Source organism: Monomorium pharaonis, chromosome 3 (assembly GCF_013373865.1).
Source record: "Monomorium pharaonis isolate MP-MQ-018 chromosome 3, ASM1337386v2, whole genome shotgun sequence".
Taxonomy (NCBI): domain Eukaryota; kingdom Metazoa; phylum Arthropoda; class Insecta; order Hymenoptera; family Formicidae; genus Monomorium; species Monomorium pharaonis.
The window spans coordinates 11215240-11233201 of NC_050469.1; the positions used below are offsets into that span (position 1 = coordinate 11215240).

The window sequence follows — 17962 nt, forward strand, 5'->3', positions numbered from 1 at the left end:
TTCAATTGTTATTTAAATACACATATATACCTGACAACTTTGATGAAGTTGTTTCAATATTTTTGCCAATTTATTAAAATCTGAGCGATCATAATAAAGCTTTCCCAGTTTTGTATTTGTTTTAAACCATAACCTATCATTCTTTGCATCTTTTAATGCATCTAATGTAGTTTCGTAGAAATCTTGCAATAACTCCATCTTAAAAAAAAAAAACATTTGTTACTTTTTTAAATGTAGAAATTTTATGTATGAGAAAAATTAATTAAGAATAAGACAATTCAACGAGATATTGAATACATGCTTATTCTAAATATGCTAAATGTACTCACATTTTTTGATGTGCTAATATAATCCAATATGGAATTAATTGATTTCTCCGAGTGATTTCTAGTAACTGCACTTTTAATGTATGTCAACAATTGTTTATACCTCGACATCATTTCTTTATAATTGGACTAAAAATAAGTTACATTTAACGTTTAAATCTAAGCAAAGTTATAAACATTATTGATGTAGCTTTTTATCAACTTACTAGTTTAAAATTAATTTTAATCATCTGTTTCAAAGCCTTAAAGCCCCACTCTCCCTTCTCACCACCTTCTAGATCCAGGACTTTCTGAAAACTTTGTAAAGCAGCTTTTGGATCATCCTCCTTGAGAGCTTTACTATTGTAATATTGATTTTCTAGATCAACGTCTGGTTCAGAGTTGGAGTCTTCAGAATACTCCTAAAACAAATTAGAGATCAGTCGGAGCATGATGATCAAATGGTAAAGCGGTTAAATCGCAGATAAAATTGATCTTTAGTTAAATTAATCGCAAATATTTATATAAAACACAATAGAAGATTTGATAGGCCTGTTTATTAAGAGAGATTTTTCAAGGTATCTCTTTTTAATTTATTTTTACATGCTGTATGTACGATAGCTCCAGAAATTCTAACCTCAAAATAAGCCGGAAAGTATGTTTCGAAACGACAGTCGTGCAAGTCTCCGTGGAAAAACTTACCAATCCGTAATCTTCTTCCTCCTCGCACATAAAATCATCCTCGCCGTCTGACATTTTGCAGATTCTTCTCGTTCAACACTAGTACAGATTTTAACAGTCTTATTCTCGCTGACAACGACGGTTATACGCAGCGTATTTTGAAATCTGCCTGTGCATTAACACCGGAGAGAAAGAAAGAGGGGGAGAGAGAGAGAGAGAGAGGAGAGACTTTAAAGCCAATATTGCATGTGACGTACTACAAGTTTGTCGAACGTTCTGATTGGTTATCACTTATATGAATGGGGCAGCTTCTGTCAAGAATTTACTACTTAGGCCTGTTCTTTTTCGCTGCACTGTGCACTGGTGCAATAAGTTAGAATAAAAAAAAATATATTTGTCTTACTCTACCCTGTTGCATCAGTGCAGCAGTGTAGCGAAAAAGAACAAGCCACTTCTTGTCAAAAAAAGTCAAGGGCAAAAACAAATATTTTTTGACAGTCTCTCTCTCGATACACACATTTTGTTCACATCGAGGCGCTACTGGCGCTTAGCGCTAGTAGTCAGTTCCTGTTTGTTTACGTCCTTGTGACTGTGTTGGGCTATGTGTGTTTCGTGATGACAAGATGAGCAACGTGGACGAAATGTCAAACGAGCCAATACTATACGAACTATTGGAATATTTCGTTCGCAAACAAGAACCGGAATTGATCGTAAGTCCAAGATGTCACTTATTAAGCACATGTTGGGATAATCGCAGAACTAAGGAAACATTACTGCTACTTGTAGCTTTATCTAAAAAAATGTTCCATATTTCAGAAATGCAAGAACGATGCAGTTATTCTCCCAACTACTGGAACAATAAAAAATGCTCTTAGGTACCTTAACAACAGGTACTCCCTACCTGAGAGCATCTCGCAGCAAGTCAGTCTCACACTGCCATGGAAATTTGCTGTCGGAGATCATGGTCGGGTACTTGCTATCTTACAGGAGAATATTATTGAGATACGAAAGGCCAAAGATGAATATTCCTCCATAGTGGGAAAAGCATCAGGTAAATAACGCATACTAATATCAATACTGTTAATGTTTGACTATGAGTAACACTGTTACTTAATTTCTCTCAGTTATGTTTCATATATGAAGTATGATGTATTTTTTAGCTCCAAAGGATGCTTTTCCTCAGTGGCGTAAACTTGTCTGGAGTCCCGATGGAATGATTTTGGTATTGGCGTCCAGTAATGGCTACACCTCTTTTTACAACGCGCTGGGAAATAATATCTTTAACATAAATCCAAAAACGATTTCACAAAGCCCTCATATTCTTGAAGCTGGTGATGCTATAGCATCCATGTTGTTTCTCAAGCCAAGGTTGACAAGTGAGAAATGGGCCTATGAGTTTATTTTAATTTCGTACAGTGGATTGCTCAGGTCTTATCATATTTCTACAAGTGGTTTCAGTCCAAATTACGACTTTTCTTTTGGTAATTTTTACAAAAACGGTATTAATGTTGTCGCCTATGATGAAAAACATAGTTTATTTTATGTTGCTGGAAATATGATAACACAAAAATTAACGGTAAATATATTTGTACATACTTACAAGCATGGTACATGTTATTATACAAATGTGTAATATATATATATACACATATGTATATATATATATATATGTATGTATATTGTTTCAGTCCACTGCATCTGAATCTGGATTAACTTCGTGGCGACTTTTGAATGATTACCCATATTGCAAATTATCATTTACATTTGAAGAGTCTGCTACCAGTAATTCGCGGTTTTCTATGTGGAATTTAATTCCTATATTTAGCTTTCAATCAGAATCGATTATATTTTCTATAAAAATTTCACCAAATGGCGAGTTTCTGGTATGCTTGCATACAGATGGTACAGTCTCGCTGTGGGGTTTGCCAAATTTAATATTACAAAAAAAATGGAAATTGTCTGAACAGCCTGAATATAATATACCTAATCCTTTGGGACTTACAAAATCTAAAAAATTTCCACCAGGTTTTACAGAATTTCATCCGATAGATATTGGTTGGTGGTCTGATCAGGTAATATATTTTGATCATTCATATATACGATGTTACAATTTAATCATATTTCTAAAATAATGCTAATTATAAAATTATTTTAAAATAAATGTTTCTTTTTAGGCTGTCATAATAGCTCGATCTTCAGGCTCCACTTCAGTTTGTTCAACATGGAACTTGAAGAATTTACTAGGTGCTAGTCCAGAATTTTTAGCAGGACAACCACAAATATGCGAGCTTGGTTTAGAGAAAGGATTTTTATGTTTAGACTGTGAAACCTTTGTTACAAGTAAAAAACGAAGTAGAGAATCTAATGATGGTCATTTGTCAGGTTTGTTTATGGCGTATATATAGTTTATTATTCTTTTTGTTTGCGTAATAATTATCAACAATCAATAATATGTAATTTATCAGTTAATTTGTTTTATATAATCTGTCTTTATTAAGAATATATTATAGGAATTATCATATACTATGTGTAGAGAATTAAAGCATTGTTTTTATTTTATAATGAAGAAGCGTCGTCTGAAAGCGAGAAGGACGACGATGAATTGGAACCTGTTACTATATTAAGTTATACTACAAATTTGGTACAAAGCACATTGTATTCAATAACTGACATCGAAAGATTTCAACCAAAGAGAAAAAAATCAAAAGTATTGCATCGAACTTATAGAATTTTGGGTTTAAAAAGTACGACTCCAGAAGAGCTGTATTCTAGAAAGATAGGCATTGAGGTATGAAATAATTTTATTGAATTTGATTATTAGAACTTTTATATATTATACAATACTATAATTTACTGTATATTAAACGACATGCTTTATGTGGGCATTTTAGGAATACGAGGAAGCTTTATCTTTAGCAAACACATATAATTTGGATACAGACCTTGTGTATCAAACACAGTGGAGGAAGTCAGAATTATCCTTAAATGCCATTACGGAACATTTAAGTAAGATAAGCAAAAGATCTTGGGTTTTGAATGAATGCGTTGTACGCGTCCCTGACACTATGGAAGCTGCAAGGGAACTATTAAATTTTGGATTGAGAGGCGCAAACTTAGAAACTTTAATAGCTATCGATATTTGCGACAATGATAAATTTGTAACTGCCGATACAGATGACGATTGGCAAGCATTAGATCAACTCAGTGTAAGTTTAAGACAGGTAAGCAACATCATTTATGTCTTACCAAAAAATGTATATTATATTATAAAGATAAATTACATATTATTAATTACATATTATATTATAAAGACAAATTATATACAAATTTAATTTGAAAATCGAATTAATAGGTGCAGAAAGTTAATGAAATGCTTGAAAAAATTGATATAAAAAATTTATCTGAGGCTCAGAAAGATTTAATTAAGTATCGGAGAAAGCTTCTAAATCATTTAGATAAATTGCTCACATATGAAATTATATTAGAATCACCACTCAAATATAAAAAAGAATTTTACGAGGAGTTCCGAAGTCTATCACCTATTGAAAATGCAATCAAGTATTAATTTACTTATTTAAGTATTTTTCATTAAGTATTTTCATTACTTATTTAAGTATATTTCACCAATTTATGAAATTTGTGTATTTTTATCTTGCTATAAATATTATATAATTACAGATTTGCTAAAGATAGTGATTACAGAGCTGTTGAAATTATGTTTACCTACTATGGAGAAAGTTTGTTGCCTCATTGGTTGGCAATTATCAGTTTCTTTCCAGAAACATTGAATACATTGGATTACCAAAAACTGCTACCAGAATGTGATTCAGAAGATCATTTATTTTTATTGGATCAACGTGAATTACGACAAAAAGATTGGTCAGAAAAACATGAGTTTAATGAAATATTAAATCTCGATTTAAACGATCAATCAGAAATATTGTACGAAATGGATCCCTCATTGTCAATATATAGGTAAGAATGTACCTAAGCTTTGTTATATTATTATTTGCGTTTTTTCTTTATATCATCTATTAATCATCGTTATTTTGCTTTAAGAAATACCGAACTAACACCAGATTTATTACAAAAATGGTATAAGACACGTGCTTATGAAATTGAAAAGAATAGCTCTTTAATAGACAATGCTTTGCAATTAGTTAAAATTGGAAAGTCTCACAATATTAATGGCCTAGAAAACTTGTTATTGGAATTAGAAACTTTAGATGATCTTGTGTATACAGTACGTTTGGAAGATATATCATTAGATAAATTAGAGAAATTGAGTAATATGGAGAAGATAAAACTTTTGATGAGTACATCAAATGAAATGAATTTTGTTGAAAACATAAAAAACCTTTTATTGCCTTTTATTAAACGAAGACATCAATATTTGGTACGCATAATTTTTTTAGGTTAATGAAATTATATATACTTATACATAGAATAATATCGTTTTAAATTATAGGGTGGAGAGCTTCAGAAATGCTTACTAACCGATTATCTAATTTCCTTAAGCAAAGACGACTTAACATTTCCGGTTAAATTTTTTGAATATTTAAAACAGACGCAGGACATAGAAATAATTGAATTAATAGATAATGTTGCCACTTTAGCTTTAGATTGTATATATGCCTGTGATGATCTTGACATGTATGAAAAAGCTAAAGATATCTTAGATTCATTATCGAAAAATCATGATGGAAAAAGACCAAATGCAATATGTAACTTATTAAATGAGTCTGAAGGAGAACTTGATTGTGTTAGACTTTTAAATAAATATGGTGTAAAAACAACGTTGAAATTTATACGAAAGAACAGAAACGATCCTGATGTCGCTAGATCGCTCTTAACCGAAACGGCAAGAAATTTTAATAAAAGGTTCAATATATAATTTTTATAAATTTTTAATAATTTTCATAATAGACATAAGAGATAATGTATTTATTATTTCAGTTTGATACCTCCAGATGAAAGGGAATGGGCGCAATTATTAAACGATCTATTAGACATACATGGACTAATTTTTTCGTATATGGGTGTTGAAACCTGTTTCGAAATATGTGTTTCAGCTCGTTTACTTTCAAGAATTAAATGCATCATCCGTAATTGTGCCACCTTAATAGAAACTAAGAAAAACGAGAAATCTTTGTTAAAAGTATCTTATAACAAAGCAGTTGATCTTATATTAGAAGCGTCTAAGGAGTATTTTAATGGTTCAAGAACACTTACTGATCCACATATGGAATTGGCTAAGTATGTATTAACATAATAATAATTATATATAATAATAATTTATTCTGAAACATATATAAATTATTGCAGAACTTGCCTTGATCTTATCGAAGATGATAACGTAAAAATTAAAGAAGAATATGATCTTATTAAATCACTTCAAATATTGAATGAATTTCATGTTGATATATTACCACTTCAAGTTAGATTAACAGTAGATAGATTATCCTTAATCGAACACTGTTTAAATAATCAAAAAGATGCTTATAAAAATCGACAAAGATTGTTGACGTTAGCAAGTTATTTACGAATTGAGGGAAATAACAGTAGACTGCGTGAGGGAAAAATTTTGGAACTAATAGCTAAAAAGGCACTTGAGGTGAGATATATTTATCTTCTTTAAGTAAATTTCTTATAATCCAAGGATTCTATTCTACTTTTTAAGGATTTTGAAAAGTAGAATGTAAGGATTGGTAATGTGTATCATTTCTGTATTTTTTACTTCGCAGACTGAAGACTATAATATCTGTGCCATGATATGTATGCAGTTGGCGGAAAATAATTATCTTTCTGCTTGGGAAATTTGTTTAAATTTGGGATGTTGTGATAGTTATCAGGATTTTAAAATTAGGCAAAAGTGTCTATGGTTTGCAATAAATAATGGGCCCAATGATATATTGAGTAATGCTTTAGAACATACCCATTTGTTAAAAATACAAATGCTACATAAGGATTTGGAATTGTGGATGCCTTCTGCAGAATTTGAAAGTTTGAAAAATGAAGAAAGTGATACGAGTGAAGATGATTTTACAGATGCTATGACAACGGTAAAAACATTCACTTTAATGAGTGATATTAATGCTAATACTTTTCTCATATAAAAATGCGCGAGATGTAAAAAATAATATAACATTATTATATAATTTGCAGCCACAGATGGAAGTAAAAGAGTTTGTTCCAAAAATGTTAGAAACTTCGACAGGAATTGTAAAAAGTTCAGCTAATATCATGAAGGAATCTACATTTAGCTTAATAAAAAATATTAGTAATACCAATTTTTGGAAATCTAGACTAAACCTTAACTTTAAAAATGATTTAGAAACTAGTGCGGAACATGAATCTGAGATGAAACAAAATGAAGACAATACCTACTTTCAAAGTTTTCCATGCTATTATGAATCCTTACACGGACTATGTAGGATAAGTGTTAACGAGACGAGATACAATAAATATGCTATTACAGACATAGAAAATACAAAATTAAAATGTTGCCGGGCACTCTTGAGAATAACTATACTCAGTGAATCCTCTTGTTATGGACTAGAAATAAGCGATATTAATCATTGTAAGTGTTTTGAAAATATTTAGTCGTAAATTAATTACATTAATACGCGTAACGGAGATTACCGAATTATTTTATTAATTTCAGTGCTCTTAGAATGTGCAAAGCACACTATATCAGATGATTGGTTACTTGGTATGGCTTATCTATTGAGTTTAAGTAGAGATCACATCTTGGATGCTCAAGCAATCTTTGTGGATTTACCACAAACTGAATTGTATATACAAACCGCGCTTTATTATTATTCATTAGAATTGTATAAGAAATTGTACACTGATTGTGAAAAGTTGTATTTATATAATCCATTAGATTTAATGAAAATCATGATGGCTGCAGCACGAAAATCTGAAGAATGTGATATTGTTCAAGCGTTACAATATTGGCAAAGTTATCTACTCGGCGGGGCACAAATTAAAAATATAAATCAAGTGGAAGTAAAAGATATAAGTACATTAGATCTAGAACACAGTACTGTTCGTGTGCATTCTGTAAAGACTACAAACAAAGATCAAGAATCTGCAAAATGTGTCGATGTTAATGATATCCTATCATCAAATTCTAAGGCAAATAAAGATCTAAAAATTGCTATCTCTGGTAATATTGATGCCGTAGAATGGACAGATGATTGGGGTGATTTTTCTGATGATAGCATGGAAGCAAATGGCGATAAAAGGGGTAAAAATAAATCCGAAAGAATTTTACAAGAAAAAACCGTTTTTCCTCTCGATCATACCGTTACTGAGTGTACGATGGAGGAAGATCGATTTAAATTATTTCAGAAACGATTTAATCAAATAAAAAATTTAGAGCAATATCAGGAAGTAAAAAGAATAATATCGCAATGGCCGAAATTTAATATGCCAGATCATATCACGATAGATAATCATCCAGTTTTAAAAATGATGAAAGTGATAGTTGCACTCGCAAAGACGAATACAGCTGACTTTGAAAAAAGGATATTACAAGAACATGAAGATCTCATTAGATTATTAACGTCTGAAAAGGTAATAAATTGCATCATTCCTTTTTTATTAAATATAAAATAATTATGAAATATATTATTACATATATTAATTAAATATATTATTACATAATTACGTAATTTACATAATATTAAATATTATCTAAATGCTTTTATAATATAGATCCTCAAACAATTCTTGGAGTTCGAACAAGATCATATTAGCTTTGTACAAAGCCTACACATTCGATTATGCTCCCAAGACGTGTCAATGCATGAAGAGGCAGTAAAACTCATTAAAGAAAAACAGGTCTGAACAGTATAGTTTCTGTTCACTTTTACATATATATAGTTAAATCCTGAAATGTATATAACTCAATAACTTTATTTTTCTAGGCTATTGTACTACCACCATTGGTACTGGAGAAACTTTTCTTAAATAATTTAACAGCGTTTTTCAGGCCAGATCATGTTGTATACAAACAGATAATTGACCATGTCTTTATAAATGAATCCTTAACCGGCATTGAAGAGAATGCAAAAACACTCATACATGAATTAAAAAAACAGAAATATATACTGGAGGCTTTGCATATTATAAAATTAATGGAAAAAATACCGTCGGTCTTGTGCACATTTGATACTTGTTTTCAGCTATTAATGCAGGACTGAATTTATCTTGAATGTAAAAAAAAGCTCTTATGCATGTTGTATATATAAAGGAAAGTTACAGATAAGGTATTTATAATAATCTCTTTGTTTTATATAAAAATTTTTTTAAGACGTGCATGCGATACAGAATTTTAAGTTATAAAGTTTGGTGTATTTCGAAAAAAAAAATTTTTTTTTAAGTATTTGTTCCGCAATAAAGCTTTCTGTAACCACGTGTACATTTTAAATTTTCTATCTCTACATATGCATATAAAAAGATTAATATTTTTTTACATATGTATATGAACAAATTTATTTGTAAATATATAAATACAAATTATATCATAAGAAGTAAGAATGAATTTGAAGAAATTCAGAATTATCTAACAAGTGTATATCCTTATCATGATCCCTTTGCGAGAGAAGAGCGGCGGATTTAGTCCTACCAGTGTTTTCAAGAGCAACCGGGCTCCCCTGCTAGGTTCAATGAATCTCGGAGGTAATAAGTGGGCCCATCAACGTTATCTCCGTTGATTTTATCAGCCTTGATAAGACTGAGTCATTTCAGTCACCGTGATACGCTGTATCGTACTGCATCGTGTTGTATCCCCAATTACCATCAATGTAAATAATCATTGCGCGTCTGAACCCTCCAGTTGCGCTAAATGTCAACGATGATTGAGCGTGAACTACGCTTGCTGCGCACACGATCGCTCGCCTAGCTCGGCAAACTGCTTCGTGCCCGTCTGAGAACTTAGTTGGCCGCTTCCTTCGGTCGAATAAACACGTCCTTCAATCGGGTGAGTCGATATATTTGCATATATGTTCGTGACCGCGAATATCCACTTGTTCTATCTGTGTTACAACGATACACATTCTTGTTTAAGATACTTAACATTTTTTATTATTGCCTTTAATTACATATGAAACAATTTCATACGAACAAATTACATATGAAAAAAAACAAAAAAACAACGATTTTCACCCTAGTTTGTAAAATATACGTAAAAAGTTTATTTATAAATAAATTTCTCATCTGCTTGATAATTAAAATTAATTTATTAAAATCAAAATAATTTTATACATGTATATGCTTGTGTGCGTGCACTGAAATAAGTTTTAAGTAAAATAAAGTAATGATTCAATCCAATTACCACTCATAAAGAAATAAATATTAAGCAAACTTTGTTATTTTACAATCGCAACAATATCAAGCCTTTGATATAAAGTTTTATTAATTGTATCTTATCTTTTTACCTTGCTGACATTGCCCCAATCAATTGATAAATTGTTTTCACATTAATATATCAAATTTTATTTGCAGATTGTATCTGTACAGTTTAACAATTAATCATCCAAGGAACAAAGAAGATAGACCACGGCTTTACTCATCGTTTCAAACGCTCTTCCCCTCGCCCTTCTTTCTCTCTCTTCGCTGTGCAGGGGATATACATACATTTCTCTTTTTCATCGACCCGGCTTCCCCCTTAATAACTCGCGGCTATTTTTGTCGTGCATCGCGGTAGCATGGAGTACAACGACACTCTGCTCATCCCAGGCCAGCATATACGTCCACCCATAACCGAAGAGACGGCGGCCGCTCTGCTGGAGCGGCTGTACGGGATGCAGGCAACAAGCGTGCGCGAACTGAATGCTTACGACGACCGGAATTACCACGTGGTGTGTGAGTCGAGCACGAATCCGCACGCGATCAATTTAGCGGAGACCGACTACGTCCTCAAGGTGATCAACTCCTTGGACTCCCGCAAAATTGACGTGATCGAGGCGCAGACGGAGCTAATGATTTTCCTCAATCAGCGAAACGTCTGTTGTCCCTTACCTGTAAAGAACGTGAACGGCGCGTATTTCTCCCTGGAAATTTTAAAGAGCGAGAATACTATGGAAAAGTATGCCGTGAAACTGTTGGTCTATCGTCCCGGTGAACTGCTGTACAACGTGAAACTGAACGAAGAATTGTTGCGCAATGTTGGCAGCTTCACAGCCAGAATCGATGAGATTCTCATGGGCTTCAATCATCCCGCCTATGATGATCACAAATCACTGTGGATGTTGTCTTCTGTGCCGCGAGTGCAGCAGTTCACGTATGTGATTAAGAGCTCGTTCGATAAACAGTTGGTACATGACGTGATTGTTAGCTTCCAGAGAGAGGTGTTATCAATCATGGATCAATTGGAGCAAACGATCATACATGGTGATCTGAATGAGCAAAACATTATTGTAACTCCTGATGGCAAGGACATTGCTGCCGTGATCGATTTTGGTGACTGTCACAAGACTTGTCGTGTTTTCGAGTTAGCTATAGTTCTCTGCTACATGATCTTGCAAACGGCCGACGTCGGAATGGGTAAATATGTCGTGGAGGGTTACGAGGAAGTCAAGAAGTTGACCGACACGGAGAAGAAGATTCTCAAAATCACCGTATGTGCTAGGATATGTCAGAGTCTCGTAATGGGCGCTTACTCACATCTGCATGATCCCAAAAATCAGTATTTGCTAAGCACACAAAAAACTGGATGGTTGTTATTGAAGAGATTATGGCCTATGAGTCAAGAAAATGTGATGCAAGCTTGGGGATTGACTACTCCCTAAACGGCCTAAACAATTGTTTGTCGAGTTATGTAAATAACGTAGATTATTGATTTTAATTATATGCAAAATTTACTTTGATTTTTGTATAAATATTTTATATATTGTGTAAATATTGATTCATTTATATATACCTGGTAAAAAGGGTTAATATATAATCAAATATAAATCTAAGTATATATAAATCATATAATTTATTTTCTTTTGTATAATTTTTGTTCATTCTAATTTTTTCCATTTTTCTTGTTTACACACACATGAATTTATACAAACACAGATTATACAAAAGAAAGAAAAAGTATATAGATAATATAAATATATTCATATATCTTTAAGAAAAACAGATAAATATATATCTGCATATTTTTTTCTTTTTCTTATACTATATAATTTCTATATTTTATACATATATATATTATATTTGATTATATGGACTCTTTTACTAGGTAATAATTTTTCGGAATTAGCCAATGCTTTTATGATGAATAATTGGCAGAATTAACAAGTAAAATGATTATTAAATCAAAAGAAAGAGATCAAACTTGAAATAATTTGTTTTAAGGGAATGTTAGCGACATTAGTTTTACTAACTGAATAGATCTATATGTGCGTGTATGTATTGGTGTAATAATAAACATCAACCTATTTTTTATAATCGATTCGATAATGCATGCATGTATAAGCATAAATTTTCCTAAGTTTTTTCTTAGGATTTATAATTTTATATAATTAACAAAAAATTTTGTCTGAAAAATATCGCGTTTAATCAATAAAACAGATCTGTCGCCAGCATCCCTTAACACATATTTGACATATCTTTTATTTACATTAGATCACAAGTAACTACGTTATTAGATACCTTGAAATGCTTAATTATTTATCTACCTATGTCGCTTTATTAATTATCAAGAATATATTTAAAAAACAATTATATTCAGCTATGCTATGTCCACGTTTATTTGGTTCTGTTTCATGCTATACCCGTAAATTTTGCAATTATATGCATTCATATTTTAAATCTGTTTTATGCAAATGTGCATAATCGTGTTCTATAAATGTGCAATACCACATGTACATGATATAAATTCAAATAATTGATTTGATAAAAATTCACTCACCGATTGCTGTCGCTGCTCCTGCTGTTGATGCTACTGCTACATTCCTTTTCCGGTTTTGATTCTGAAAATGTGATAAATATTATTCCTAAAGTCAAACACAAAAGCAGGTTAAAAAATGTATCACTTGAAGAAAATAATATATTTAATACCGAGTCGCTCCATGGATGCCGCTTTCTGCTGACATCATCCTGCTATTCTCGAATCGCACATTAATAACGATCGTCCGATACTTCGACACTCCCGATACTGCGGATAATATATCGCACACGAGTAAAATGTAAACCGCGCGCGAGAATTTCACTTGGCGCGACCGTTACATTTGAAAAAATACGTGAAAAGGACAGTTCGTCTGATTGGCGGCGAAAATCAACATGGCACGAAAGTGGCGTGACGTCACGTAAGTTCGTGGAAACGCAGGCTGAGGAAACCGTTTGAATGAAAATTACGCGCCGAAGTACAACGAACGGAGACAAATTCGTTTCGAGAATTTCGTATGCTCGCACCACGACTAGTAGTACTTTACTTAATTGGCACTCGCGATATTCTACTGAACATATCGAGCAAACATTATTCGAACACACACGCGAACACTTCACTTGAAACCGAAGGCAAACGCATTTGCCGCGCTTTACAAATGAATACTGTCTCTGTTGTCTCGTATCATTTGCTAGCGCGACGACTCTCAATACAACACCGTACCTGCGCACAATGAATTCTGAACACGCACGGAGTCAACAGAACGTCCGATGCGTCCGACCGGCGCTGGAGCGCGGAGCAACATGGCGGCGGCAGCGGCATCGTCAAAACTCTGGGAGCGAATTGCTTGCTTTTGTTCAGTGTGGCTCGACGTACGCATTCCAACGATTCTTGGCGCTTTCTCCGGGTTTCGTTTCGTGCCATCTCGCATCATACCAGCCATATTTTCTTTGTTGATTCGTCGCCAATCAGACGAGCCGTACACTTCACGTATTTTTTCAAATGTAACGGTCACGCGAAGTGAAATGCTTGTGCGCGATTTACGTTTTACTCGTGTATGTGATATGTGTGATATAATATCCGTAATATCGGGATTGCCGAATAAAATATCGGGCGATCGTTATTAATGTGCGGTTCGAGAATAGCAGGATAATGTCAGCAGAAAGCGGCGTCCATGGAGCAACTCGGTATTAAATACATTATTTTTTCAAGTGATACATTTTCTTTACCTGCTTTTGTGTTTGAGTTTAGGAATAATATTTATCATATTTTCAGAATCAAAACCGGAAAAGGAATGTAGCAGTAGCAGCAGCAGCATCAGCAGCAGGAGCAGCGACAACAATCGGTGAGTGAATTTTTATCAAATCAATTAATTGAATCTATATCATGAATTCTATAACATATTTTTATTAATACATATAATAATAATATGTAACATATGTATATGAAAAATATAATTAAGACTTAAAAGAGAAAAAAAAATTTTTTTTCTGTAATCACTGTCCGTTTCACACAAGGGACGTGGATTTTTTTAAATAAAAAAAATCTATTGAATATTTTGATATCTGTATAGGAATTTAGCAATGCAATATTTCTATAATTAAATGATGATGTATGTCTATATTGGGAAACTTAAAATTTAAATTCTAAAAACAGTAAGAAAAATACGGTATTGTGCAGTGATATATTCTCTTGTTTTATTCGCATTTAGGCAGTTACATATTTACATAGATATCATGAACAGTAATGCTTACGTACAGTACTAAGTGTGGAGCCATTTTACATACCTACATCGTGATATATACAAAAATCGTACGTGTCGGAACTCGTCTCCCTTTCAAGAATTGTGTTATCACGTTGATTAATCGGAAAATAACTTATTTCTTGATATCGCACTGATTGGTAACACGCCGGAGTCGTATCATTATACAAAGTAAGTATTGATTAAATACTTACTAAAATGTGTGACACAGTATACAGGACTCGCCGATGGCAGTTACATATTATACTATTTGCTAGCTGTAATCATATATAGGATGAATTGAAAACCGCGTATATCTTCCCTCAATTAAGGAATGAAACTGAGGAAAGTAAATCGGCTTTCGATGCGTCCAGTATATTCATCGTATATTTTGTAGTTTTTCTCATACCAACATATAAAGTATTTATATGCGTGCATCTCAATAATTTATGATAGCTCGTAATATACCTTTTTATTTCTTTTGTCTTTAATAGTACTCTATTTTATATTTACTTTTTCAATTACGTCAGCTCGTTTTTGGCAAACCGCTTAGCTGTGTCGAGGCAAATTCGTTGATAGCGAAAATCTGTTCACAATCTTATCAAACCATATTGACATATAACTCACATAGGCGCCGCACCCCGTAGGTGTGAAATGCAGCGAAATGCACATTTCGCACATTTATATAATAATCTGTCATCCGTATATACTGACTATACAATCAAGAGTTAGAGATATTTATATATATTACTTTTTAATAAACTTTTAAAAATATTCCCGCTGCTGTGCGTCTCCTACGAAGGATTCCGGCAGCGCCTATGACGTAATTAAATGTTTAATATGATTAATTATGTATATAAGGGGGGCCAAATCCTCATTACATTTCACGTACTTAATCATTACATTTCACGTACTTAATCAACGTTTGCGCGAGGGATTCGTTCTTGAAAACATCGAATTCTATGAAGAGTTCTACGAGTGAATACGCGATAAATGAATATATTCATAACTAGATACTAGTAATGTCTAGGTAGTGTGAGAAGTGATTAGAGGCACATAAGTAAAGTCGGGCCCTTTAACCAATAACGGAATGGTCATGTTCACGAATTTTCGCCAGAGATTATTAACAAAATATTATATTACAATACTTATATACTTTTTTTATTGCTTATTGGATATCTATTGGCTTAAGATCGTCCGACGGGACACTTATAGGCGCGCAATAATTTATCGATAACTTATATTTTCTTAAATAACTTTATATTTTACATTTTCATAATAATTTATCGGAATCTATAAACATAAAGGAGAGAGGGAGAGATAACATCAATAAATATACGTTTACATAAAACAAAGATAATTTCTTTCTGTTTATAATGGAATGTCAAATGATTTTTTGTAAAAAACGTAACAAAACTTTATCTTAATGCCCAAGAATAATGATATCCGAAGAGCGTTTCAGTCTTAAAAGGATGAATTTCTTTCGCTTTAAAGATAAATAAACAGTTTTATCATGCAATAGGAAATAGATATAAAAAACAAGCGTCAAGAAAAAATGTTTAATGTGCTTCGCGACACAAACGACATATCTTTCCTAACTTTCCAGAATTTTATTAAAATTTAAATATCATTCTGTTTAAAGCCATTTTCCGTGCGACTTAAAGCACCAACACTGACAACATTTAATAACGTGTCGATTTCAACGGTATGTCGCAATAACGATCTCTTCCCAGGACATAGCAATAAATTTCTACTCCCCTTCCTCCTATCAAACTCTATAACAATATAACGCTTTTAACTCTTTTGGACGAAATGCCGGATTTCCACATTTTCCTTCCTCTTTCCTTTTTAACTATGGGCAATATGAGCGTGCGCAATTAATAGAAATTGCGCCAATTTATACGTGACATACATTAGAAAATTATAATTTAATTAATTAGAAACTGTTAAGATTGGCGGGTTTTCTTCGTTACACGAGAAATTGTTCGAAGCGAGGAGGTGTGAACCGGCTCTCGCGACGATACGATGAGAGACTATTATAGCGAAGTAGTTTGGTCAACTCCTTTTTCGGATAATTTTTTTTATCTATAAATCGGACATTGTATAATACTGTGCAATTTTATTCCACAGTGAGCACGCTCTTTCCGCGTGCGTTACGTAATTTGCTAACAACAGGCATCCCGGGTGCGTTTATATATGTCACGAAGTAATTGTCCGACTAATCACGATTTACACTCACGCGCACTCTTCATTATCGCTCATTTTGTCTAATTCTTACAATGAGTCACAATCAATATCTCGAATATCTAGCGACACGATGCGCAGCACTGTTTCTTGTACAGCGGCACCTTACATATGTTCATTGTTTTCACTCTGCTACATAGTTGCGAATGGTCCTTGCAATCTTCTGCAAATGCTAAAACAGTATTATTATCAATTATAAGGCTTCATTCTGGATAAAAAACGGAAACAGCATTAATATAATGTAAGATATTAACAATTATAATGCTTTAGTTGGCATGTAAAGGCTAAATCTTAAAATCTAGTACGTTTCTCTTGCAGAAACTTACTGGTAGACTGAGGACAAGGCGGACCCCTGCATGTTTTCATTACAGGAGGTCGTGGTATATCTCTACAGGCGTTTCCTGCCGGCTTCTTCGTGCCGAACCAGACGCATTGTAAAATTCTATACTTGATACCATCTTCTTCGCAAGACGCGGTGCACTGCGTATTAGAATGTCACTTTAGCATGAGCACTACTAATTATTGAGTAAAATTTCTTATCGATTCACTCATACCTCCGTCCATTCGCCGACCCTCCAGACACCTTTGCAGGCGTCGTTGTAGCATTCTTGTCTTTGTAGCGGCCTTGTGGCCTCGTCGCACTTGCTCGCGTCCAACAGCGTGACGTTCTCATGGCCATCATCACTGTCGTTCACCAAACGACAGCTAATGTCCCGCTTCTGCATCGCCGTCTTCCAATTGAAGCATCTGGATGTTTCGCACGGAGTCCATTCCGTGGTGTGCCATTGAGGACACTTGCCCGTTCCACAGGGTCTCACCTTCTGCGGTACCGGATATCCGGCGTCCTCACACAGCGTCTGACCGATAACCGTCCTTGGCGTAACGCGCGTCGAGTTGCCGTCCGTTTTCGTCGATCGTACTGTACACTGTGCACCTCGCATCTATAGCAACGAATAATTGATAATATAATTTACTTTGAAAACATGTGTTAATAAGAATATATCTCAATATGAAATTATGAATGAAAGTTTTTTTGTCTTTTAAATATCTTTATTAGAATGTTACAATATTTTTAATTTTTTTATGTGTACTGATACTGAT

At 33.3% G+C, this 17962-nt stretch overlaps 4 protein-coding genes across 11 annotated transcripts in view; 2 read left to right on the forward strand and 2 right to left on the reverse strand.

Moving 5' to 3' along the window:
* LOC105829601 (COP9 signalosome complex subunit 2) overlaps nt 1–1061 on the reverse strand; it is a 76028-nt gene extending 74967 nt beyond the window's left edge. For both annotated transcript variants that reach the window (XM_036284118.1, XM_012668601.3), the window contains exons 1-4: nt 1008–1061; nt 533–727; nt 330–455; nt 31–198 (exon numbers count right to left, since the gene is read on the reverse strand). In XM_036284118.1, coding sequence (XP_036140011.1) covers nt 31–198; nt 330–455; nt 533–727; nt 1008–1061 — 543 coding nt within the window. The remainder of the gene's footprint in view (nt 1–30; nt 199–329; nt 456–532; nt 728–1007) is intronic.
* On the forward strand, nt 1058–10147 carry LOC105829600 (neuroblastoma-amplified sequence). Of its 3 annotated transcripts, XR_004962531.1 has the most exons (19): nt 1058–1696; nt 1803–2037; nt 2147–2562; nt 2675–3058; nt 3161–3368; nt 3554–3774; nt 3878–4207; nt 4339–4544; nt 4665–4961; nt 5046–5382; nt 5455–5867; nt 5943–6242; nt 6312–6600; nt 6731–7048; nt 7152–7566; nt 7651–8567; nt 8709–8834; nt 8921–9262; nt 9602–10147. XR_004962531.1 is itself a non-coding variant. In XM_028189675.2 (18 exons), exons 1-18 carry the CDS (start codon nt 1610–1612, stop codon nt 9194–9196), a joined length of 5775 nt encoding a protein of 1924 aa, XP_028045476.2. In that variant the 5' UTR covers nt 1058–1609; the 3' UTR covers nt 9197–9523. The 3 variants fall into 3 exon arrangements, 2 of the variants coding, with proteins under 2 accessions (XP_028045476.2, XP_036139993.1); XM_028189675.2 differs by lacking the exon at nt 9602–10147 and having other exon boundaries at nt 8921–9523; XM_036284100.1 differs by lacking the exon at nt 9602–10147 and having other exon boundaries at nt 7158–7566; nt 8921–9219.
* On the forward strand, nt 9841–17595 carry LOC105829599 (hydroxylysine kinase). Of its 3 annotated transcripts, none has more exons than XM_036284119.1 (4): nt 9841–9975; nt 10500–11614; nt 14152–14221; nt 17482–17595. In XM_036284119.1, exons 2-4 carry the CDS (start codon nt 10703–10705, stop codon nt 17523–17525), a joined length of 1026 nt encoding a protein of 341 aa, XP_036140012.1. In that variant the 5' UTR covers nt 9841–9975; nt 10500–10702; the 3' UTR covers nt 17526–17595. The 3 variants fall into 3 exon arrangements, with proteins under 3 accessions (XP_036140012.1, XP_036140013.1, XP_028045484.1); XM_036284120.1 differs by lacking the exon at nt 17482–17595 and adding an exon at nt 17180–17314; XM_028189683.2 differs by lacking the exons at nt 14152–14221; nt 17482–17595 and having other exon boundaries at nt 10500–12719.
* Nucleotides 14549–17962, reverse strand: part of LOC105837787 (protein madd-4) — a 208534-nt gene continuing 205120 nt past the window's right edge. For all 3 annotated transcript variants that reach the window (XM_036284102.1, XM_036284101.1, XM_036284103.1), the window contains 3 exons: nt 17416–17802; nt 17188–17341; nt 14549–17033 (listed from right to left, as the gene is read on the reverse strand). In XM_036284102.1, coding sequence (XP_036139995.1) covers nt 16924–17033; nt 17188–17341; nt 17416–17802 — 651 coding nt within the window. In that variant the 3' untranslated portion in view covers nt 14549–16923. The remainder of the gene's footprint in view (nt 17034–17187; nt 17342–17415; nt 17803–17962) is intronic.

Coding starts and splice junctions, on each gene's coding strand:
- LOC105829600 (XM_028189675.2), top strand. CDS start 1,610: ATGAGCAACGTGGACGAAATGTCAAACGAGCCAATACTATACGAACTA. Junction 7,049..7,151: donor TTACAGATGCTATGACAACG/GTAAAAACATTC, acceptor TATAATTTGCAG/CCACAGATGGAAGTAAAAGA. Junction 7,567..7,650: donor AATAAGCGATATTAATCATT/GTAAGTGTTTTG, acceptor TATTAATTTCAG/TGCTCTTAGAATGTGCAAAG.
- LOC105829599 (XM_028189683.2), top strand. CDS start 10,703: ATGGAGTACAACGACACTCTGCTCATCCCAGGCCAGCATATACGTCCA.